This window comes from Poeciliopsis prolifica, unplaced genomic scaffold (genome assembly GCF_027474105.1).
Source record: "Poeciliopsis prolifica strain line A6 unplaced genomic scaffold, Auburn_PproV2 SCAFFOLD026, whole genome shotgun sequence".
Taxonomy (NCBI): domain Eukaryota; kingdom Metazoa; phylum Chordata; class Actinopteri; order Cyprinodontiformes; family Poeciliidae; genus Poeciliopsis; species Poeciliopsis prolifica.
This window is the reverse complement of record NW_026562401.1, coordinates 2143154-2167477: the sequence shown is the minus strand read 5'-3', so window position 1 is coordinate 2167477 and position 24324 is coordinate 2143154. Positions and strand designations below refer to the sequence as shown.

The 24324-nt window shown below is 33.2% G+C and overlaps 4 protein-coding genes across 4 annotated transcripts; all 4 read left to right on the top strand.

Annotated features, from left to right (window-relative positions):
* Nucleotides 1-1946: 1946 nt before the first annotated feature.
* LOC129371438 (C-reactive protein-like) lies at nucleotides 1947-4488 on the top strand. Its single transcript, XM_055048028.1, has 5 exons — nucleotides 1947-2389; nucleotides 2589-2643; nucleotides 2861-2963; nucleotides 3572-3869; nucleotides 3993-4488. The coding sequence occupies exons 2-5, from the start codon at nucleotides 2589-2591 to the stop codon at nucleotides 4209-4211; spliced, it is 675 nt and encodes a 224-aa protein (XP_054904003.1). The 5' UTR covers nucleotides 1947-2389; the 3' UTR covers nucleotides 4212-4488.
* Nucleotides 4489-6129: 1641 nt separating this feature from the next.
* LOC129371568 (C-reactive protein-like) lies at nucleotides 6130-11511 on the top strand. The gene is made up of 5 exons (XM_055048207.1): nucleotides 6130-6176; nucleotides 6333-6387; nucleotides 6832-6934; nucleotides 7031-7328; nucleotides 8932-11511. Exons 2-5 carry the CDS (start codon nucleotides 6333-6335, stop codon nucleotides 9148-9150), a joined length of 675 nt encoding a protein of 224 aa, XP_054904182.1. The 5' UTR covers nucleotides 6130-6176; the 3' UTR covers nucleotides 9151-11511.
* A 1453-nt stretch (nucleotides 11512-12964) lies between these two features.
* LOC129371322 (serum amyloid P-component-like) lies at nucleotides 12965-16815 on the top strand. Its single transcript, XM_055047877.1, has 5 exons — nucleotides 12965-13017; nucleotides 13227-13275; nucleotides 14473-14575; nucleotides 14688-14985; nucleotides 15978-16815. Exons 2-5 carry the CDS (start codon nucleotides 13227-13229, stop codon nucleotides 16179-16181), a joined length of 654 nt encoding a protein of 217 aa, XP_054903852.1. The 5' UTR covers nucleotides 12965-13017; the 3' UTR covers nucleotides 16182-16815.
* A 1188-nt stretch (nucleotides 16816-18003) lies between these two features.
* Nucleotides 18004-20863, top strand: LOC129371067 (serum amyloid P-component-like). The gene is made up of 5 exons (XM_055047429.1): nucleotides 18004-18055; nucleotides 18265-18313; nucleotides 19500-19602; nucleotides 19715-20012; nucleotides 20307-20863. The coding sequence occupies exons 2-5, from the start codon at nucleotides 18265-18267 to the stop codon at nucleotides 20523-20525; spliced, it is 669 nt and encodes a 222-aa protein (XP_054903404.1). The 5' UTR covers nucleotides 18004-18055; the 3' UTR covers nucleotides 20526-20863.
* The last annotated feature ends 3461 nt before the right edge of the window (nucleotides 20864-24324 follow it).

The following is a 24324-nucleotide window of genomic DNA, read 5'->3' as shown; positions in this document are numbered from 1 at the left end:
TTTTGAATCCATATGACTTCATTAAAGCAGTTATGTAATTTAAGCCAAAAGTACCAAAACAGAAATATTGGAAAAAAACATTTTTTGTCGTTTTGAGTCTAATATTTTTCTGATACTTTATTAAATGAATTCAAATGAGCCGTTTTGGACTTGCATTGAAAGCAATGTGCAAAAATGCTGATGAGTACATTTATGTAGAGCAGAAATCCCTGAATCAGCAGTCAGAGGGCCACAGTTTACACCCAGTTTGATGTAAAATGTGATGACTGTTGTTCATACTTCTGTATTTTTAGTCAACTGTAGGGTTTACTTAAAGTACTCTGTCTCCAGTAGTGTTCACACACAAAAAGGATGCGTCTCAAAAAATTTGAATATTATTATAAATTATTGAAAAAAGTAAAAACAAATGGCTGACAAAGCTGTCTATTCACAGAATAATTTATACTAGTCAAAGTGTAAGAAAAACAGGTATGAAAAGATGCACAGGATACAAGAATAGCACCTTCACACAATGCTACAATAAATCACTAATTCATATTATTCATAGTATAAGGTGTATGTACTGAACAATACATTCAGCAGGCTAACATTTCTGAATTAAAATGTAGTTTTTATTGGGTTTAATGTGAAATTCACATTTTCCAAGAAGCTAAATTGTGGTGTTTCATTTGCTGTAAGTCAAAATTAAAATAAAGTAGAACTAAAAATCAGAGTCTTTGTAATGAGTTTGATGTTTTCAACTAAATTACTGAAATAAATGACATTTTCAAGATACTGCTATATTTATAAAATTACATTTCCACTGACCTTTATTCTGCATTCTGATTGTATTCTGCCCTTCAGAATACAATCAATTTCTGCAATAATTTTGGCATATTACAAACTCTTAATGCATTTGCTAAATGCTTGCAATTATGTACTCTGCTGAGTCTGTATTTGTTAATGCTTCATCTGTCTCTTAACTGGTTAAATAAAATCACAGTCGGACCTGCTATAAAGTAAAGATGTAAAAAAAGATTTTTCCAATTAAATTTTCATCTATTTTTCACTGAATATTGTCCAATGAGCAGTTTAAGAAATTCAAAAACAAGTTTTGCTTAATAAAAGAGAAGCCTTAAAACTTGACAAAACACGTCTCGTTATCCTTCAGTGAAGGTGTTGACTCCAACAAAATATCTAAACCCATAAAAGTCATAAAGTACAAATCAAAAACCTTCATATGACTTTTTTACAAGAGTTGCTAAAGCACTTCCTTATAATATTTTCCCATTTAAAAAACTGTTGAGTTGGAACAAATAAAACAAGTTTAGTGTTGTGTCTACATTAAAATAAAAAAAAAAAATAAACAACAGAAATAAAGTTAGTAATTTAAAAAAGTATTAAAGCAAGAACTTGAGATAATGAATTGATTGAGAATAATGTAAATGTCTCATTAATAGATCATATGTGATCTTGTTAAATGTTTCTGTGACCTGAAACATTTAATTGTAATAACAACTAAGAAAAAAAAATGTTTTTTTTTGTCTTGTAATAAGATTTTCATTTGCAGTGATTCACATTTTATCACTAAAGAGTGATTTGAATCTCTTCAACAACAGAATAGTGATTACATTTCACTAAGTCTTAATTTCATGTGCAAGTAAACACTCTGGATAAACAGTGAAACCCACAGTTTTTCATGCCATTTGTATTAAAACATATATAAATCAAGAAATGTGTCATATGTGTTTAATATTGTGTAGGATGCAGCACTGGAGTCTGTAAGTCTGAGAAAGTGTAAACACATCAGTTTCCATTTCAGCTATGCAAAAAAAAAGCAAACACTTTTAACCTCACTTAACTCTTCACTGATTAAAAATAAGAACATTACGTTGAGTTCATCCAGCTGTTGAGTTTTTTTCTTTGTTTCATAGCAGAAAAGACAGTTTCGGAGTGTGAGAAGTTGCTTGATTTAAAATAAAGTGTGCACAAATGCTTTCTATTTTGCTAAATAACTCTCCTCTTTTTAATTTCATTAAATTAAAAAGACCGGCAGACTTACAACTAAGAAATATAAAGAAACATACTGGTGTCTGTTCCACTCAAACATACACCACTTATGTTGCTTAATACATGCAGCTACGAATGATGACTATCATTCGTAGTCATCGTAGTCAAATAAATGAAAGAAGTAAAAAATTGTTGACAAAGCTGCTTATCAAAAAACAGGTCAGTCAGATCAATGAACTTCTAAATGTAGCTTATCAAGAGCTAAAATAATGCACCGTTGACAGACTTAACAAAAAAGAGAAACAGATGAAGGAAGTTCATGAATAGAATTATGATATGACTGAGTATAAAAGCACAAACCTCTCAGAGCTGCATCAAGGTCTGCATACTGATTTTTAAGGTAAGACTACTATTTTTAACTTTGGTAAGAAATTGAAACATTTTACAAAAGCCTCAGTTTCTTTTTCATTTCCATCAGAGCTGTTTTGGAGAAATTCAAGATGAATTGAAAGTGTTGTTTTAGACCAGCTAGAATACTTGGATTTCTAAAGCACAATAGGATCTTAATGTTTTTCATGCATTTTTGTCTCTTTTGTTAGATGAGGTTGCTGCTCTTAATGGGAATGCTGACAGCATGTGCTGCAGTAACCCAAGGTAAATTGACTTTTATTACACATAAAAAGTAAACTGTAAGAATTATAGCTGGCTTATTTTAGATTTGCTTTGAATTTTGAGCTTATTATGCTTTGTTTTTGTTCTGAATGTTTTTACAGCACTTATCCTAAATTTAAAGTCTACCAAACCTGTCAATTTTTTTTTCACATATCCATTAAAAAGAGGTCATTTCTATTTCTCTGTTATATTTTTTCAGATCTGTCTGGCAAGATGTTCACCTTCCCTCTTGAAACCAACACAACTCTTGTGAAGCTAAAAACTACAAAACGGGATTTTAATGCAGTAACTGTTTGCCAAAGGTATTATTTTCACAATTATTGTACTATATAAAAAATTTTAACCTCCCCTCTGCTAAATTATCTTATCTTTCTTCCAAACATCAAAAGTTTATTGACTTCTGTCAGATGGTCTCAAGCTGTAGTTTTACGAGAGTTTTGAAGAATTGCCAAAGTTTTTTGATTGACTTGTCCTGAACTTGGTCATGACCACAGCACTGCAATAAATGTTAAATAATTCAAAAACAGTGAAAGGTGCATGACAAAAGAAAAGGTTTTGAGTGAAAAAAAGATCTTCAGCAGATAACCAGTGTCTCAAAGGGCTTTAAGAAGTGTGGAAAGAAAAAATAATCCAGTAAACATGCTGTATCCTTCAATCATTCATTTGATGATACTTCAGTTGATCATTAAATGCATGCATGCATGGAAATCTTGCATGCATGCATGGAAATCTTGCATGCATGCATGCATGGAAATCTTATGTCACATGGTTTCAAAACATTTCAAAAAGGAAAATCTAAATTGAGAAAAATAGTGGAGATCTTGATTCTCTTGCACACTTCTGTAAATAAACCATTTTTTTATTTTCTCTGTGAAGTGTGTAACACAAGTTGCATTTGATTCCCCGTCAGATCCTTTACAGACCTCGAAAGGTCCCACGTCCTATTTTCTCTTGCCGTACCCACTTTTTCCAATGGCTTTTTGGTTTTTTGGAATGGCGCTGATAAAGAACTGCTGATCTTTACTCAGAATATATATGCAGAATTTGGAAAAACTGACTACAAGCTAAACACGTGGCACTCTATCTGTGCCACATGGGACTCCACATCTGGATTGGTGCAGCTGTGGTTGGATGGACTACCATCAGTTAGAAAATTTACCCGCTCTGGATCAAATATCAGAGGATCTCCCATAATTCTGTTAGGACAGGTAAATTGTCAGTCATCTTACATATTCCATAATTCTTATAAAATTCTTTTTAATGTTGAACTTTACAAATATATTTCAAAATAGTCCGTTTTTTAATACCTTTAAAAATTGTTTTTCCTACAGGAGCAGGACAGTCATGGCGGTGGGTTTGACGTCAAGCAGTCTTTGGTTGGGATGCTGTCTGATGTCCACATGTGGGATTACGTTCTCTCTGGCTGTGAGATCCAGAAATATGTGGATGAACGAAACTTCACTCCAGGAAATGTGTTGAACTGGGCGGCTCTGGATTATGAGATAGTAGAAAAAGTGATGGTAGAGAATAAAGCAACGCTTTGTACTTAAACTGTTAAATTAATACCATGACTTGCAAAAAGTCCCAATCACAAAACAGTGCCTTATATTAAATCATTGCTCTTTTTATTCTTTTTTGTTGTTGTTGTTGCTTCTTTTGAGACATGCTTGCTAAATAACACCTACCCCCACCCACTCACATTCTCTGGCGAGCCAAGCACTGATTGAGTATGAGACACTGTTTTCCTGTCACACAACCAGCCTAACAGAATGCTTTATGTGGTGTGACGGAGAGGTAAACTGTAACTATCTGTCCTTATAAAAGCATTGTTTTATCTATTAATAAATGAGAAAACCCTGTGTTGCATAGACTTGTGTCTGGTGCTTTTCTCCCTCGGCAGAGATACGTTATCGTCCAAATTCACTCTTAGATTTGAAGAGTTAACTTTGGGATCTTGCTTTTTGTGGTTTGATGGAAGTAAAACATAGTCTAGAACCGTAATAGATAACTCAAATTATTCCCCCGAAGATGAGCAATTAAATGATCTGGTCCAGTAGATGATTGTTTTTAATATTACAATATTATTGTCCTGTTCCTGCGTCAATAATCAGATGACACACCCTAACTCAGTTTCCTTAACTTCTATCTATTCTATAACAAATGAATCCTGATTAGTTTACCAGGCTTCTCTTTATCTTCTTTCTTTTGATGACAAGTCCCATGGAGACTCCAAACTTGCTGGTACTAAAGTTTTAGAAAAATTCACAAAGGAAATCCCTTCTCTTTAGTTTACATTCAAAGATTGTAGTGTCCTTCTTCTGTGATCTTAAAAGTTCTGTAATTAATTTCAATAGTTATCGCTTACTCAGCCATACATTAAACAAGGAGTCCAAGATTATTTTATCTCATTATTTCATCCAATAATTTGAAATGGGCTGCATCTAATCTTAATATGAATCTGATGATTGTTTTCATCCTCCACCAAATGAGAAGTATTTTCTCCACTTTTAATTTACTGCAGGACAGCAGGAAGCTTCATAAAGTTTATGGATTTTAGATGGTATTTCTGTGGAAACGTGAATCAGCTTTGTGACATTGGTCTCAATGGAACAGCATTATGTACACAAGCTGTGATATTCTTTCACAAAAGCTAAAAGGTATTTAAGGAACACCTGAATTGTTGCCGTCTCAAACAGACAGTGATGCAGTAGATACATAGGTTTTTAACTTAACTATTCTCTAAACTGGCACAAATACAAACTAAAATGAAAGTAAATGCAACAAACAGTAGAAACATATTAAAGAAATAAGTACAAGTAAGTTCAGTTAATACATATAATATGACTTCTTAAGATGGCTAAAAGTGACAAGTTAATTATGTTGAAGCTGTGCTGAGCACTAATGATCCATGTGCTAATGACTTGATAAAGACCCCCCCCCCCCAAAAAAAAGACTAAATTCAATAGTCACAAAATATGATAATGGTAAGCAATTTCACATCAGGTCAAGATAATTTGTACGCCAAATTCTTTTCTTTCTACATTCAGGAGGAATTTGTCTATGCAGTTTTTGCCCAAAAAGTATTTCGTGATTGATTACTGACAAGAAGTTTTCTGCTGCAAAATGTTCCTGCCAGGAAAAGCTTTGCAGCAGAAAGCCCTGAAGGGATATTCACACTTAAAACTGTGTAGCATGTATACAAAAGTGAAGCACCAAAACTACCAACATATAGAACTTACTGTTAAAATCTGTGCTGTGGGACTTAAAAAAAATGAGAAACGAACAAAATGTCTTTTTTGCTGGATGTGCAAGAACTATTTCGACATCAATGTAAGCAGCCCATAGTTTGTGTGTATTAAACAAGAGGCTAAGATTTCTGTGTGTGACAGAAAAGAAGAACTGGTTTAAGGAAGTTCACAGTTGAAAAGTTCACACTTTGTTGAAATAGGGAGGACGTGGGTAGAAACATTGACTCTATCCATCGGTGTCAACACAGTCACTGCACAGGTTTCAAGGTGAGAGCATGAATTCAAATTCAGCAGAAAATTAATCATTGTCCATATTTACCTTTTGCTGTTTTGTGGTTTATTGACAAAATTCAAAGGAAACTTTAACTTTCAGATTGGTGTGATGAAAACTTGGCTGTAATGTCAATTTTATTCTTTAATCAGATGAAGGCGCTGCTTCTCTTTGTGATGATGACAGCTTGTGATGCCCTAATGCAAGGTACTTTATCTCTCTATATATGTATATCTATATCTATATATATTTTCCCTTTTGTAATTTCATTGGAAGGTCAAGCATAACATACAATAACTTTAACAAAATGAAAATTTAATTCGATATTTTGTACTTCCTGGGAAACTAAAACAGCAATGCTGTTTTAATCTGCCATTTAAAGTAATTCTAAGATAAAAGGAAACCAGCAAAAAAAAGGGTAAAAATAAAAGAAAACTTTAGTAATTTGTAAAGTGCTTTTGCCTTTACATTATGCATAATGTACATGGTTTGCCATTAATTCATTCTTTACATTGTGGTGCCTGAAAGATGTTTCAAATGTCTCTTCCTATTTTGCATTACTGTCAAAAGATCAGACTGTATTTGACAAATCAGGTATTCAAAGGTATTTGTGAATAAAATAAAGAAATATTTTACATTTTATGTTTTCAGATCTTTCTGGTAAGATGTTCACCTTTCCACAGGAAACCAACAGAGCTCATGTGCAGCTTAACACATCAAAAATAAATTTTAGTGCCGTAACTGTTTGCCACAGGTACTGTATCCTTAAATATCAATTATGTAGAAGAACATTCTTCATCCTTGTGAGAGAGATATATTATGCAATGCTTTATGTCTATCAATGTAACAGATCATTTACAGACCTCAAGAGAGACCACATGCTGTTCTCCTTGTCCACACCCAATAGTCCCAATGACTTTTTGATTTTCTGGGATAACACCAATAAAGAAATGGAGGCACACATTAAGAACAAAAAGTCTGAATATGGAGGCCTGGACTACAAGCCCAACACGTGGCACTCAATCTGCACCACCTGGGACTCTGTGACTGGGCTGACACAACTGTGGTTCAATGGACAGCCTTCGGTCAGAAAATTCACAAACTCTGGGTCGAACATAAGAGGACCTGTCAATATTGTTGTGGGACAGGTAAAATGTCCTTTATTCATTGAAGAATGTAACAAACACCTGTCATTTTTAGCAATCTATGAATCACTTTGTCATTTTTTTACAGGTTGACAAACATAAAAACAAACTTGAAACAAAACAGAACTAAAGTTGGGTGAATTTATAAAATAGAAGTAGATGATTTATAATTTTCCACTTTGTCTTTCTGTGTTGAGAAGATCTCCATATGACATCAAAACTATGAAACTTGGCTTTATCACAGTAAAATGCTTTAGATTGTCAATATAGTATATTTTCATGATAATTGGTGGTTTTGACCTTAAAACCACCAATTATCATAGAGGCCATATTTGCCCAATCTCTCTCCTATTATTGAATTCTGAATACTAACCTTGACTGAAGCAAATCATGCCTGCAGGGCATTAGATGCTGTTCTTAGTTACTGTATGACCTCATCATTGAAATGTCAATTTGTTATTGGAGAAGATTAGTAGGCTGGTCAATTCTGGTAAGAATTGCGACAGATGTTTTCTCTGTTTGTGGACAATGATTCTCACTGTAGTTTGAAGTTGTTCCAAATTCCAAATACATTGATTTTGTCTTTCCAGAATCACAAATATCAATGACATTCCTGACTGTGCTTGTGATTCTTTAAATAATGGGACAAAAATTAGATCTTTTAACTTGCTTGATGTTTGGTTTTTAGTTGGAATCGAGAATAGCCGGACCAGAAGAAGAAAAGTGAGCAGAAGAGCTTTAATAATGTCAAAATAAAGACTTACAGTTTTGGCACAATGAGAACAGAGCATGAAACCAGCACAAGCATAAAAGAAGAATCTAGTTCAGAAAAAACTAGGAACTTAAATACTGAGAAAAGGAAGGAAATGTTTCAAAATTTCCATTACACTCTCTCTGTCATCATTTTGGTCAGTAATAACAAAAAAATATAAAAACTCATACAAACACCTCCATCTTATCAGATGGAGGTGTTTGTTTTAAGTGATTTCTTGACTGCACAGGAAATCACACCAACAAACGAAATTATATTCTCAAAAAATCTGCCATTTTAACCCTCTCCAGGCAGGGGTTGCAGATTTGCAACAACTTAAACAGTCTTTTCAAATAATTTGAGCCTGAGAGGGTTAACAAGGATGTGGAGGGTTGTTTTAATCCAAAATATCATTGGATTAAATGTATCATATCATACTGTATCACACAAATGATACAGTGGCCTTAACATAGATCACTGTGTTATACACAATTTTAAAATGTCAAACAAGCAGTAACTTGACCCAAAATCAGTAAAAACCTCTGCATAAGACAATGTAAAGCCTTTATTCAATAAGTAATAAAACCAAATAGGAAACATTTTACTTATGTCATTATGCTTCTTAGGTGTTCAAGGCTGTCTAAAAGCTACTGTACTTAGGAAGCGACATCTGAGTGTTGACTATTTACTAGCTACCACACAAAAGGCTAACCTTGACAGACCAGTTGAAAATGGTCTAATGTTATATCGTCATTATTTTGACGATATAACATTTGATTCAAATCATTCATGCGTTTTTTTCTATTTCTCTATCATTAAAAAAAACTAAATATTTAAACTCTGCATTTCCAACAGGAGCAGGACAGCCATGGTGGCGGGTTTGACCTGAAACAGTGTTTCATTGGCATGATGTCTGATGTCCACATGTGGGATTACGTCCTCTCTGGCTGTGAGATCCAGAATTATGTGGATGAACGAAACTTCACACCAGGGAATGTGTTGAACTGGAGGGCTCTGGATTATCAGATTGTAGACAAAGTGTTGTCTGAAAATAAAGTCACTGTTTGTTACTAACCCATTTTAGAACAATTTGATACTGCATGAGTTGTATGTCAAATGCAACTCATGCATTTGACATTTTCCGTGCTCCTCCTGAACGTCACGCTAAAGTTTATGTCCTAATATGACATGTTTAATATATCAGTTTAACCAAAAACTGCAAGTTGCTCAAAATAATGAGATGTATCTCTGTGATGTGCACGGGTGGAACAATGATTTGAAGATTGGGAAAGTAATTCTGAGAATTTTAATTCTGTTACGGGAAATGCACCAAGCGACATAGGAAAACTGCAAAATCTTAAAAACCTGCAGTAAATTAGGCTTGCATTTCTTCAGCTATTTGATCAAATTTTTTAATCACTTCAGATTTTTTTTATTGTTTGTTTATTATTCACAAAAAATTTTTATAGTCTAGTTAGTACATATGGATGTGTTCTATAAATTTTTGCATGAACACAAACATATAGAAATTACAACCTTAATCTGTACAAATATGTAGGTATTTTTATTAGGTTTGTTGTCCATGAATTTAAGGTTGACTGTAGAAGTTGACTTTTATATCACTACTTTTGTTATTTTAAAAAAAATTGTTTTTATCATTTATTTAGAAAGCATCACAATTGAACAACCATAGTAAACAAAGAAAATATGAAAACCAAGAAGCCAACTCTGAACAAAGTTTTGAATAAAAGAAACAGGAAAACACTTAAATTTGCACTTTGCTTCTAATGAAATCTAAGTAAAGATTTGACAAAGTGATTCTCAAGCACAAAGAGAGTTTGAAAAAGTTTAACAGTCAATGTTTCTTACAAAAAACAATCTAGAAGAAAATAAATCTAAACAATGTTCTAAAAAAGAGATAGGTACAATACTAAACTGCTTTTAGAAGCAAAATAATATAAATGTCAAAAATAAATGCCAAAACACAAAAGAAGCCATTTGATGTTGCAGTGGAAAACATTGTGGTTCCAAAGTTTGGGCCTCTTTAGTTGTTGATTTTGAACAGATTCTGAGCGTGTAACTCAAAAGTAGATCAGAAATGTGTTCAGTGAGAAGGCATAACAGAGCATGTCTTAATAAATTTGAATTTTATCAAAAAGTGTATTTATTTTAAAAGTGAAATTTGTAAAATTCATCACAGAGGCAACTTTCAAGCATTTCTATCAGTTTCTCATCTACTTAAAATATTGCAGAAGACCAATAAAGAATTTATTTAATACAGATAAGTTGTTGACATCTCTGATTACAAAGAGCGTAATCAGGAAATGGTTATTACTAAAGAAGCTGGCTGTTGTGCTGCTGTTTTGGAGCCTCTCTTTGCACAATGCTGATCATTCCTCTGAATTTACAAATTATAGATCTGGTTAACTGGTCTCTCAAAATGTCAAATTTTCTTAATGAGAAGACTTTGGGGAAACACTCAGCGGAAAACACCCTGGATTTATTTGCATGTATAATAACAAGATTTCTGCTGTTTGGAACGTAATTTATTAAGTTGGTTTAATTGTATTGAATTATTTGTTACCAATTGAAGCAATCCAATTAAGTTGGTTCCACTATAGTAATTTTTCAGGGTACAGGATCTTTTTTAAAAACTAAAATAACATTATAAAACGTATGTATAAAGCTGTGCCTTAAGTACAATGTGAGTGATAAACTTAGCAAATTGAGTTGTATGAAGATTATGAATTGAGTTGGATGATCATCACATATTGAGCTGGATGAATTTAGTAAACTGAGTTGGTCAAACATATATAGGTCACAAAACTGGCATCACAACAATCCAGACAAATAAGTCTGTATTTGTGCTTCTGCACACAAACACAGACTTATAGATATGTAACTGGCTATATACTGTGAGTGTTTATCCATTCACAGCAGGTGAAACTAAGACATTAATTGCTTGATAAATTAATGTTGGTGTTTCATGGTAAAAAAAAAAGTCTTTGTAAAACAAAATTGGCAATGGAAATATTTAGATTTTTTAGTTTTCATGCAAGTGCATTTGTGATGCAGGAATATTTTACTTTAGGCAAATACTAAACACATTTCTAATATGTCTGTCTAATGATTGTTCACCATATTACACAGAGTTCTTGTTCCAAAGATATTAATTTAACAACATTGCTGTTATTGCTTTAACTAATGTAATGGGTGAACTTGTGAGCAAATATTTAACAAATGTAAACATGGTAAGCACCAAAGTCTACAAACACTATGGACTTTGATTGTTACGAAATTTAAGCAAAGTTTTGAAAAAGTGAATATTTACTGATAGTCACAATGTTTCAAAAGCTAATATACCTGATGCAGACGAGTTAGAGAAAACATTTTCCAAAATCTGAAAATAAATGAGTGATTTGGTCAAGCACATAAAAATGAACAATCATTAAATTAAACATTACAAAATTAACAGTGAAATGAAAATGTGTCTGATTTTCATTTTGTATTTTTTAATTCCTTAGAAAAATGTATGTCTCCATTACCCATTTGTTTAATTGGTCTAGAATGTATTGCTTAATAGTCATATTTGTTGTAGTATTTGGTCACTTAATTTTGAACTAATGGCAGGGACAATGCATAGTCCTGTTGGTAGAGTCTGGATCCAGTATGAGGAGGCTGATACACCCTTGTCCCTAATGGGATCGAGAACGGTGCTGGTGCCTTTCTGCAGCGAGACATTTCAGGCTCGAGGTGGGGTACACCCTGACAGGACGCCAGTCCGTCGCAGTGATTCAAGATGTAAGGACCTCAAATGCAAATATTCACCTGCTCTTTTTGTGTTTCCTCTTTGATTGCTTAAAAAAAAAGGCCACAAGTGCCACAAAATTGTCAAAATCTTTTATTATACTACTACTACTTAAAGTAATCTTATTTTTGTTCCAATTTTAAAAAAATGAACAAATTAATTAAAAATTCAATGCGTATTTCTCTAAAGACAGACTAGGGCAGAGAACGTTATCTTTGGTGTGAAGTCACGACCGTTCCTTTGCCATACTTCATTGCTGGACCATCGTGGTTTCAAAAACACATTCCCTTACTGTTAATTATATTATGAATGCCACTAAGTAATTATCAGCTGAATTACTCAGTGCGAAGTTCACCATTAAATCCCCCACTTCAACCATTTGATATTGAGTAAATATTTGTGTGTATGCATATCATCATTATTTAATACAATTATTGTCTGTTGAGGAGATAAAGAGCTGTTATCTTGGTACAGTCATGCAAGTAAAGTTTGAAAATATTTAAAGTCTTTATTGCAGCCCAACTTAAAAGGACTTGTTTGTCAATGTCTATAAAATAAATAGTTTTAAATAGTTCTTAAGCAACATGCTTTCAATGACAGTTTTTTTTTTTTGGGGGGGTGTTTTTTTTTATCTAACAATACAATTTACATAGAATAGGATATATTTATTTTATTTTTTCAGGAGATAACCAAAAAACTGTTTTTGGTTTACACAGTGTGATGATTTATAGTTAGTTACAGTAGATCATGAGATTCTCTTATTTACACTGTGTTGGAATGACAGATGCAGTTTTGGAATGGTTTACATCATATTTAGAAAACAAAACTTTCTCCGTGCATATATTGTTAAGGTCCATCTTTTATTGAAACTGCACAAGTTTCAGTAACAGAAAGTTGTGCCGATACCATTGTGTCCTCTATTTGATCTTTTACAAAGTTAAAAGCTCAACCTTGTGGAAGGTTGGCCTTCTCAGAGAAAGTCCAAACTTCTAATTTACATAGAAGGTAGATCAGATGGGCAGGAACACCACAGAAACCAATAAAATACGATTTTCTACCACCATCTACAGTATAAAAGTGACAATCCAATAGTTTTACACACAACATCCAGAATAAACACTCAAGGATCCAAGGTAAGATATGCCAAATTTTACATAGTGAGACAGTTTTTATTTAAAATCTAACATAGAAAAAGGACTAAGGATTCATGACAACTATGGATAGTGTAAAGCTTGAATAAGTCATTATTTTCTGCAAGTTATTGAGAGTATCATCACTGTTAATTCTTTGTGACATGTATTGTGTTTTTTTATTATTATTATTTTGTTGTTTTTTGTATCAGATGCTGCTCTTGCTACTGCTGGTGGCATCATGTGCTGCCGTTCCTCAAAGTAAGAAAAAAACAATTATTGCATTTTTAACAATATAAGAATATAGATTAAAGGTTTATATGATAGCAAGTGCAGTAGTTGTTCTAATTACTTATCTTTATGCCTGATAGCAGGAAAATACATTTGTAAAAAATTGTTGGTAAAATTTTACTATCTTTTCAATTAACAACATTTAGGTTTTATGTTTCAGATTTACCAGTAGCAAACATGTAGGTCTGCTAGCTGGTTGACTTGACCATTCAAGCCAGGAGTATATATCTTTTTACAACCCTGAAATAAAATATGAAAACACTCACAGGAGTGTTTTCCGTCTCACTGGTGCTAGTGCCTGGTTTGGACTTTGGTTAGTTTGGATTGGTAATAAACATAAAATAATTAAATCATGTTGTGCTTCGACTGTAATAAAATGCTGGATAAGTTGCAGAAGCAGAAAGGTTGACTGTCCTGACTTTATTGCAGTGTACTCTGATGTCACGTGAGTTTAAGTGTTAAACTTAACTCATTAGTTAATGGGAATAATCACATCTGATTATTTACCACTGGATGCATAAATGACATTTTGCACTCAGTTCTTCAAACACTGTAAAATAATGTTCAACAATATCAAAGTTGTGCTTTGCTTTTTAATTTTAGAGTTAAGCAAATTAGGATTGTGAAGTGACTTTAACTATGTTACATAAAGTTTTTTTTTTCTTTGTATTTTCACATCATGTCAACAAGAAGGCAGATCTTGACAAAGCAGTTTTGATATAATCCAGTTATTGGAATCACAGTTTTATGTGTTATGGTAAAAATATTGTTTTATGCAAAAAACAAAAACAAAACAAAACAAAAAGAAATATCCAAATAGGTATATGTTTTCAGCGTTTTTAATCTTTGAATCATTTATTGTGATGAGAAAAAGTCAACCATCTCATTCCAGATCAAAGGTTTAAGCTGCTTTATAACTTTCAGTGTGACTCATCCAAGTTAGTTTATCTAAAATAAAAAAAAATAAATAAATCAAATGTAAAAAAAAAAAAAAGTCTATAAACAAGTTGAAATCACTTGGTTTAACATAATAGTTCTTGTAAGTTCAGCTATGAGATTGGATCCCAGTTTCCAAGTGGACAATGGTTTAACATGAACTATAAATAACTTTAAAGGCTTTTTGATGTTTTGAATTTAAATTTCTTTAAATACTTCTTTGTTTTAAAGATCTTTCAGGGAAGATGTTCACCTTCCCGCAAGAAACCGACACAGCACATGTTAGTTTGACAACATCAAGTCAAAATTTCAATGCTGTGACTGTCTGTTTCAGGTAAATATTGATATTGATGTTTAGAATTTGTTAAAATAAATAAAGCAATCTCCAGAGTGTATGAATGTATAAAACTAAAACAAAATTCTTCATGTCTTTTGCTTCAATACAGGTTCTTTACAGACCTCAAAAGAGATCACGCCCTTTTCTCGTTGTCTGTACCCTCTCACGATAATGGCTTTTTGTTTTACAATATGGCCAAGTTAGATTCTTTTGAAATGTCTGTAAGGAACACAATCGCAAAGTTTGAAGGACTGGACCTCAAGCTGAACCAGTGGCAATCAGTTTGTGGAGCCTGGGATGCTGTGTCTGGTTTGGTGCAAATGTGGGTGGATGGAAAGCCTTCAAGCAGGAAATTTACCAGCTCTGGATCTGATATCAGTGGACCAATGATAATTGTTTTTGGACAGGTGTGTTTTAAACACTGTAAATGCAGAAATATTGATACTTTATGAAAAATATCTAAAATTGTATCAAGTTTATGATTAAATCAAAGTTAGCCACATATTAAAACTGGTGCTGGCTTAGCTTAAACTAACCTTTCTACTAAGAGCTTGAGGGTGGCTGTGTGCAAAACTGCTAAGCAGAAATTTATGGAAACAAGCTCTGGGAAAAACAGTTTCAGTCTAAAAAATTATGTTTTCTTCCCTCTCCATATATTTTAACTATATATAGATGTAATAACTGAAATAATAGGCAAAGACAAGCCTGAAATAATCTGCCCCACTTAATAAATTGTGTTTTAGGATTTAGAATTCGGACACACAATATGTTTACAAGTCGGCATATAAAGGTTCATTTTAACAGCAGGAACATTTTCCAAAACCAGGATAATTTCTAAAGGAGCATTTCTTGTCATTCCTATTTCTATTGCAGGAATAAGAACTAGCTCATATAACTATGATAGAAATATGTTCCCCAAAACATCCTAAGTTATTTATGGTGCTTGCATTCAAACATTATACTATATATACATACTATGTATTTGCTTTTATTGACTCAAAGTTTTAAAATAAATACAAAACCACAACTGGGGCTCATCATGTCTTATTGGAGATTTGTAGCAATACTTCAACCTATTCACCCAACAGTGGATTTATTGCTAGTTCAAAATCGCTACTATAATATTTTAGATTACATATTATCTTTAATCTATTCTTATTAGTTTCATTTTAAGATTTTTAAGCTGTCAAATATTTCCTGTTTATGTAGTCTAATAATGATGGATGCATCTATTCCTCATCCTACTTTAGTCAGCATACAAAGTATTGAGATGTATGTCTAATTAAACCTCTGCATCACCATAAATGACCCCAAAATGTTTATACAATATCCACTGTTGCAGCTTGGAAGGTAGTAGACGTTTGTGAGTTTCATTATTGTGTCTATTCTCTGCTTACAGGATCAAGATGCATACGGTGGTGGTTTTGATGCCAAACAATCATTTGTCGGCATGATGTCAGACCTTCATATGTGGGATCACAAGCTTTCACCCTATGAGATCTGGAAATATGCGAAGGGGTTTGGTTATGCACCAGGAAATGTGTTGAACTGGAATTCACTGGAATTCCAGATTCAAGGAAGGGTGCTGATCGAGAATGCTTGACAGTAAATTATCCTTTCTACAAATTTATATAGCACACAATAATTGGTATGTTGTACGTTATGATCAAAAATTACTATATTCTTTATATTTCAACATGATAAATATGTTTAATTCATTGGACTAATCATTTTTGTCACATGTCAAAATCTTTAGTAATGTCTTTTAAATTTTATATTTGTTTGGTTCTAATAGCTACTTTCACGACAAATCTGATTATTTTTATTTTAAAAATCCTAAAATAAACAATTAAGAATTGTCAGTTTATTTCTTTCTTCCAGAAAAAATGTCCCTGAAAACTAAAATAAAAACACTTTAATGGTAATTAATAATTTAAATACCTAAAGGTTAATTACAAGTTCATCATCGAATCTCCCATTTCAACCATTTGATATGTCATAGTGAGTAAATAATCTTGTGTATGCAAATCATTTTAGAATATTAAGTAAAATTACTGTCTATTAATTTTACTCTTTGCTTAAATGTCTAGTGAGGCAAACAGAGTTGTTATCTTCCTACAATTGTTTTTTTTTTTTTTTCAGGAGATAACCAAAAAGCTTTTTTTGATTTACACAGTGTGATGATCTACAGTTTAAATACATATGTATCAGTCTAATAAAAGTATTTACAGCCATCATATGTTTGCTGTATAATTTCATCTGTTGTTATGGACAAGCTCAATTTAAATTATAATAGTGGATATGTAGGTTTGCTGAATATATTCACTCACCTTTTACTGTTCTCATGGTATCTTCAGATAATCAAAGTCCACTTAAAGAAGAGAGTCCTGACAGTGCTTGCGCTCTTCCTTATGGTTGCTGGTTATTTAATTATTTGTGACAAACTAGATTAAACAACCCTACTTCTGGAGTCATGGATGAGGTAAAACCATGTACACATTGATACATGTAATTGGCTGCATGGTTCTGATCTCCTTAAGAACAAAGGGCACAGTAATAATTTTCCCTTTTCATACTGAAAAAATACAGTATAGCTGAAGCGACCATAACACAAGTTTAACTTTTGCCCTTCCCAGTTTTTCGTTTCATTTTGTGCAAAACATCATTTAGATTTTCTTGCATTTTTCTTAGTAAACACTTAAATGACGGCACAGCTTAGGATTAAATACCTAAAGGTTAAGATACCTTTAATACTTAATTTAGACAGACTGGAAAAGGTGTATACATCAGTACTACAGAATAAAGTTGAGAAATTTTGTATTTAAAAATATATTCCTAATATTTTTTAAAAATATTAGGAATAATAATACTGATAAGGAAGAACTAAAAATATATTTTCTATCAGTGGGTAAAACATGGTGAGCTGAACAAATGCACAGTTGTTAGAACTGTGACCTTGAACCTAGAAACTGAACCAACAGAGGGAATAAACTACAATAAGGAAACATAATGAAAATAAGAAATCATTAAAAGGAAAAAACAGGTGAAAGTCCAAATTGATAAAGCATCACAACAAAACAAGAAAGTAATTATTACATCCCTTTCATTTAACTGTAAAAAGATAACTCAGCAACTTATTAACTTAGATAAGTGAAATGGATGAAAAAATAAGACCAAAAAAAGAAGAGTTAAAATATCCAAACTGAAATATTCAGTCATACGAGAAATTTGACATGTAATTCCATTGGCAACCGTCTTTAAAAGGCTATTTAATTCAATTGATGTTGTTTATAAGGTCTTTTAAATAAATTCAATGGTATTCTTTATCTGCCACTAATTTACATAGAAGGTAGATCAGATGGGCAGGAACACCACAGAAACCAATAAAATACGATTTTCTACCACCATCTACAGTATAAAAGTGACAATCCAATAGTTTTACACACAACATCCAGAATAAACACCCAAGGATCCAAGGTAAGATATGCCAAACTTTACATAGTGAGACAGTTTTTATTTAAAATCTAACATAGAAAAAGGACTAAGGATTCACTACAACTATGGATAGTGAAAAGCTTGAATAAGTCATTATTTTCTGCAAGTTATTGAGAGTATCGTCACTGTTAATTATTTGTGACATGTATTGTGTTTTTTTATTATTATTATTTTGTTGTTTTTTGTATCAGATGCTGCTCTTGCTACTGCTGGTGGCATCATGTGCTGCCGTTCCTCAAAGTAAGAAAAAACAATTATTGCATTTTTAACAATATAAGAATATAGATTAAAGGTTTATATGATAGCAAGTGCAGTAGTTGTTCTAATTACTTATCTTTATTCCTGATAGCAGGAAAATACATTTGTAAAAAATTGTTGGTAAAATTTTGTTACCATCTTTTCAATTAACAACATTTAGGTTTTATGTTTCAGATTTACCAGTAGCAAACATGTAGGTCTGCTAGCTGGTTGACTTGACCATTCAAGCCAGGAGTATATATCTTTTTACAACCCTGAAATAAAATATGAAAACACTCACAGGAGTGTTTTCCGTCTCACCGGTGCTAGTGCCTGGTTTGGACTTTAGTTAGTTTGGATTGGTAATAAACTTAAAATAATTAAATCATGTTGTGCTTCGACTGTAATAAAATGCTGGATAAGTTGCAGAAGCAGAAAGGTTGACTGTCCTGACTTTATTGCAGTGTACTCTGATGTCACGTGAGTTTAAGTGTTAAACTTAACTCATTAGTTAATGGGAATAATCACATATGATCATTTACCACTGGATGCATAAATGACATTTTACACTCAGTTCTTCAAACACTGTAAAATAATATTCAACAATATCAAAGTTGTGCTTTGCTTTTTAACTTAAGAGTTAAGCAAATTAGGATTGTGAAGTGACTTTAACTATGTTACATAAAGTTTTTTTTTTCTTTGTATTTTCACATCATGTCAACAAGAAGGCAGATCTTGACAAAGCAGTTTTGATATAATCCAGTTATTGGAATCACAGTTTTATGTGTTATGGTAAAAATATTGTTTTATGCAAAAAACAAAAACAAAACAAAACAAAAAAGAAATATCCAAATATATGTTTTCAGCGTTTTTAATCTTTGAATCATTTATTGTGATGAGAAAAAGTCAACCATCTCGTTCCAGTTCAAAGGTTTAAGCTGCTTTATAACTTTCATTGCGACTCACACAAGTTAGTTTATCTAAAATAAAATAAAAAATAAATCAAATGTAAAAAAATGTTATGAACAAGTTGAAATCACTTAGTTTAACATAATAATTCTTGTAAGTTCAGCTATGATATTAGATCCCAGTTTCCAAGTGGACAATGGTTTAACATGAACTATAAATAACTTTAAAGGCTTTTTATTTTTTGAATTTAAATTTCTTTAATCACTCCTTTGCTTTAAAGATCTTTCAGAGAAGATATTCACCTTCCCACAAGAAACCAACACAGCACATGTTAGGTTGACAACATCAAGACAAAATTTCAATGTTGTGACTGTCTGTTTCAGGTACATATTGATATTGATGTTTAGAATTTGTTAAAACAAATAAAGCAATCTCCAGAGTGTATGAATGTATAAAACTAAAACAAAATTCTTCATGTCTTTTGCTTCAATACAGGTTCTTTACAGACCTCAAAAGAGATCACGCCCTTTTCTCATTGGCTCTACCCTCTCACGATAATGCCTTTTTGTTTTACAATTTGGCCAAGTTAGATTCTTTTCAAATGTATGTAAGAAACACAATCGCAACTTTTGAAGGACTGGACCTCAAGCTGAACCAGTGGCAATCAGTTTGTGGAACCTGGGACGCTGTGTCTGGTTTGGTGCAAATGTGGGTGGATGGAAAGCCTTCAAGCAGGAAATTTACCAGCTCTGGATCCAGTATCAATGGACCAATTATAATTGCTTTAGGACAGGTGTGTTTTAAACACTGTAAATGCAGAAATATTGATACATATGAAAAATATCCCAAATTGAACCAAGTTTCTGATTAAATCAAAGTTATTTCCTGTTTATGTAGTCTAATAATCATGGATGCATCTATTCCTTATTCTATTTTAGTCAGCATACAAAGTATTGAGATGTATGTTTAATTAAACCTCTGCATCACCATAAATGACCCCAAAATGTTTATACAATATCCACTGTTGCAGCTTGGAAGGTAGTAGATTCTTGTGAGTTTCATTATTGTGTCTTTTCTCTGCTTACAGGAACAAGATTCACACGGTGGTGGTTTTGATGTCAAACAATCATTTGTCGGCATGATGTCAGATCTCCATATGTGGGATCACAAGCTTTCACCCTGTGAGATCTGGAAATATGCGAAGGGGTTTGGTTATGCACCAGGAAATGTGTTGAACTGGAATTCACTGGAATTCCAGATTCTAGGAAGGGTGCTGATCGAGAATAAACAGAATGCTTGTCAGTAAATCATCCTTTCTATAAATTAATGTAGCACACAATAATTGGTATGTTGTACGTTATGATCAAAAATTACAATATTCTTTATATTTCAACATGATAAATCATTGGACTAATCATTTTGTCACATGTTAAAATCTTTAGTAATGTCTTTTAAATTTCATTCCAAATTCAATGCTGAATATTTTACAAAAAAAATATTTTGGGTTCAATTTGTAATTGAATATAGTATTTTATTATAAGTTTATGTATTTGTTTGGTAATAATAGCTACTTTCAAGACAGGTGTTCAAAAATCTGATCATTTCTATTTTAAATATTCTAAAATAAAAAATTAAGAATTGTCAGTTTATTTCTTTCTTCCAGAAAAAAAAATGTCACTGAAAACTAAATAAATAAATAAAAACACTTTAATGATAATTAAGAATTTAAATACTTAAAGGTTAATTACAAGTTCATCATCAAATTCTACCTATGGATCAGTCTAATAAAAGTATTTACAGACATCATGCTGTATAATTTCATCTGTTGTTATGGACAAGCTCAATTTAAATTATAATAGTGAATATGTAGGTTTGCTGAATATATTCACTCACCTTTTACTGTTCTCATGGTATCTTCAGATAATCAAAGTCCACTTAAAGAAGAGAGTCCTGACAGTGCTTGCACTCTTCCTTATGGTTGCTGGATATTTAATTATTTGATTAAACAAGATTAGACTAGATTAAACAACCATACTTCTGGAGTCATGGATGAGGTAAAACCATGTACACATTGATACATGTAATTGGCTGCATGGTACTGATCTCCTCAAGAACAAAGGGCACAGTAATAATTTTCCCTTTTCATACTGAAAAAATACAGTATAGCTGAAGCGACCATAACACAAGTTTAACTTTGCCCTTCCCAGTTTTTTGTTTCATTTTGTGCAAAACATCATTTAGATTTTCTTGCATTTTTCTTATTTATTCTATTGTTAAAACTGTCAAGTTGATGTTTTAAAAATTTGACAAGTCTGGTTTCACCCAAGGCTTGGTAACATTAAGCTTTGTGAAAGACACATTGAGTGGAACTACATTAACAACAAACTCATGCAGTTAAAGAAGATGGGATCAGTTGGATCCTCAGAAGGTCAATGTCCTCGCTAGTATGAGTGGGAGTACTGAATGATCACAGTTTAACCACTGTGTGGAGAAGGACACAGAAGAACCTCTCAACACATAGCTCATCTTTAATACATGCATTAGAAATGTTTGCTCTTTTCATCTCAACATTTAAAAAAGAGTGTATTTTTTTTTGTTTGTGCCAAACACAGTCACGATTGAAGGCATTGTGATATTCTGCTATACATTTGTCAATGCATTTGTCTGCCATTTTGTGTATCATTGAAAAATACACTTTCACAAAATACCCAGAGGGAATTTCTTTAAATCTTGTTCACTCTTGCTCACAGATGAGCTGATTAGAATTGCTGGTCAAAAGTCAAATTTGCTGACAGGTTTCTGGGCTATTCAAGACTTTACATGGTAATTATGACAAGATTTTCCTCACAAGGGCCTAATGAGATGCTAAAATGAAGTGAGCAAGAGATTTATCTCAGCAGTAGACAACGTGCTTTGCATGTGAAGACCTCAAAATTCCTGATTCCAACAACCTCTTTGTCAGGAAAATGGCTTAAACAGAAGACATGTCATTAAGTTTGCTTTGTATGGGACATTTACCTTGACCTATAGAGCAGTTCTTTGATGGGAAATGTATGGTTTGGATGTAATAGCGAGCAAACTATTACAGAATAAAGAAACGGTGCTCATCGTTCTAAAATACCAAAAGAGAAGCATAGAGTTTCAAAATTATTTCACACTGATATTCCAATATATATATATCTAAGTGTCCTTTATAAATTGAAAAAAAAAAACACAAAAAAACTTGATAACTGGCTGCAGTTATCACAGTTCATATTTAATTACATGGAGAAAAACACATGATCTATTGGAAAAGACAAACAACAAGTTTTGAGTTTTGTGGCAGTGGTGTAGGGGTAAAACACGTGACCCATGTAAAAAGAGAGACCTGAGTCTCTCCCTTTGACTTTTGCAATGTGTATTCCCCATCAATTTGGCCACTATTTGACAGTAAAGGCCTGGTTTCAAATGAAGGTCACTAGAGGCACAAAAGTAGAAAAAAAAAAAAAAAAAACGTTTTGATGAAAACAGTCAATTTGGATCTTAAGAGAATCTGCCTTGATGTTCGACACCACCTGCCAAAAGAAAGTGAAAAAAACAAGTAAGGGCCTCCTGTAATTGCTTAAGCTGGCACTGAGATTTTTTTTACTTTAACTGATGCACCAAGTATCAGTTCATAAATAACTGTGTTGAAAGACACATTCTGTGGTTGTAGAAAATGTATTAATCTATTTCAGGCATGCATCAAGCAAAGAAAATGCCCAAGAAGATTTCTGAAACGGCTGAAATTAGATTGAGAACAGGCGGCCGTTATTATCAGAGCTTTTTTAGACTCTGCAAACCATCTCTTCATTGTGATGTGCGTTGCTGCACCAGAGAAACGTTTAGAGTTTGGTAGAGCCTGAAAATAATTTCAGGTTATAAACAAACTCCCAGGCTGATATTTAGGATGGATAAATAATCTGAAGAAGTTCTTCCACAAGTTTGATCAGACACTCTCTCTGTCTCCAGCCCAGTTCCCGTGGATACAAACTCTCCAATCTCTGAATCTATGTTTGACAGTTCATCAGAGCCTCCACTGCAGCACTGGAAGCTCCTTCGCTCAAAACTGTGGTAATCCAACAATATCCAATATGATGGACTGGAAACCTGTCTGAGGGACATTACCTGCTTCTTGCCCAGTGATAGAAGGATATGGACACCAGCCCCATCTGCTTACTCCCAGGGTAAGCAGGTATAGATGGCTGGCTGGCTGGCTGGCTGGCTGGCTGGCTGGCTGGCTGGCTGGCTGGCTGGCTGGCTGGATGGATGGATGGATGGATGGATGGATGGATGATGGATGGCTGGATGGCTGGCTGGCTGGCTGGCTGGCTGGCTGGCTGGCTGGCTGGCTGGCTGGATGGATGGATGGATGGATGGATGGATGGATGGATGGATGGATGGATGGATGGATATATTTTTATAAAGACGGATTAAACCAAAGGCCCCAGGATCAGTGATCTGATCTTCTTCAGTCATAATACACGTCTGAAAACTCAAGTCTGTAACCTTCATTGTAGAGCCATGTTTGCCTAAGCTGTAAATGCCTGAAAAGAAAAGTGCAATGTTTTTTTTTTTTAATTATCTAGATTCTTACGGTTGCTACCAGCCCAACCATGTTGGACTAATAAATTAGAATATTATTTAAAATGTATTTTAATAGCTCAATTCAGATATGTTTAAAAGGTGCTTTCAGTCTGACAAACACATCACCTCAGAACACATATTGTAATTCATTGAGGGTTATGGCAGTTATTTAAAATAATGCATTTCTGAACGGACTGGACTCTTCAGTGTTGGATGTGTAACCTTGCACAAACTGCTCTGGCAACAGTGTAGCCTACTTGCAAGTTCCAAGGGACCTTCACGATAAATTAGGCTGCCCAGAGAGGGGCTGCAGCAGTAACACTTCTCACCTCACACACCTCTCTTTTGACATTCCCGTTGAATCAATTAAGCACCCTGTGCTGCCTGGGAACTCTGAAAAAACCCCTTGTGATCACGAAACAGCTTCCTGATGTAATGGGGGGCAACTTCTGTCTCAGCTGACTGAGATTGAGACTACTGTAGGTCTATTTCAGCAGACA

Excerpts from the sequence above, each read along its gene's own strand:
- LOC129371067 (XM_055047429.1), top strand. The coding sequence starts at position 18,265 with ATGCTGCTCTTGCTACTGCTGGTGGCATCATGTGCTGCCGTTCCTCAA. Across the intron at positions 19,603-19,714 it reads GTTGTGACTGTCTGTTTCAG|GTTCTTTACAGACCTCAAAA; the intron begins GTACATATTGAT and ends GCTTCAATACAG. Across the intron at positions 20,013-20,306 it reads TTATAATTGCTTTAGGACAG|GAACAAGATTCACACGGTGG; the intron begins GTGTGTTTTAAA and ends CTCTGCTTACAG.
- LOC129371438 (XM_055048028.1), top strand. The coding sequence starts at position 2,589 with ATGAGGTTGCTGCTCTTAATGGGAATGCTGACAGCATGTGCTGCAGTA. Across the intron at positions 2,964-3,571 it reads GCAGTAACTGTTTGCCAAAG|ATCCTTTACAGACCTCGAAA; the intron begins GTATTATTTTCA and ends ATTCCCCGTCAG. Across the intron at positions 3,870-3,992 it reads CCATAATTCTGTTAGGACAG|GAGCAGGACAGTCATGGCGG; the intron begins GTAAATTGTCAG and ends TTTTTCCTACAG.
- LOC129371322 (XM_055047877.1), top strand. The coding sequence starts at position 13,227 with ATGCTGCTCTTGCTACTGCTGGTGGCATCATGTGCTGCCGTTCCTCAA. Across the intron at positions 14,576-14,687 it reads GCTGTGACTGTCTGTTTCAG|GTTCTTTACAGACCTCAAAA; the intron begins GTAAATATTGAT and ends GCTTCAATACAG. Across the intron at positions 14,986-15,977 it reads TGATAATTGTTTTTGGACAG|GATCAAGATGCATACGGTGG; the intron begins GTGTGTTTTAAA and ends CTCTGCTTACAG.
- LOC129371568 (XM_055048207.1), top strand. The coding sequence starts at position 6,333 with ATGAAGGCGCTGCTTCTCTTTGTGATGATGACAGCTTGTGATGCCCTA. Across the intron at positions 6,388-6,831 it reads TTGTGATGCCCTAATGCAAG|ATCTTTCTGGTAAGATGTTC; the intron begins GTACTTTATCTC and ends TTATGTTTTCAG. Across the intron at positions 6,935-7,030 it reads GCCGTAACTGTTTGCCACAG|ATCATTTACAGACCTCAAGA; the intron begins GTACTGTATCCT and ends TCAATGTAACAG.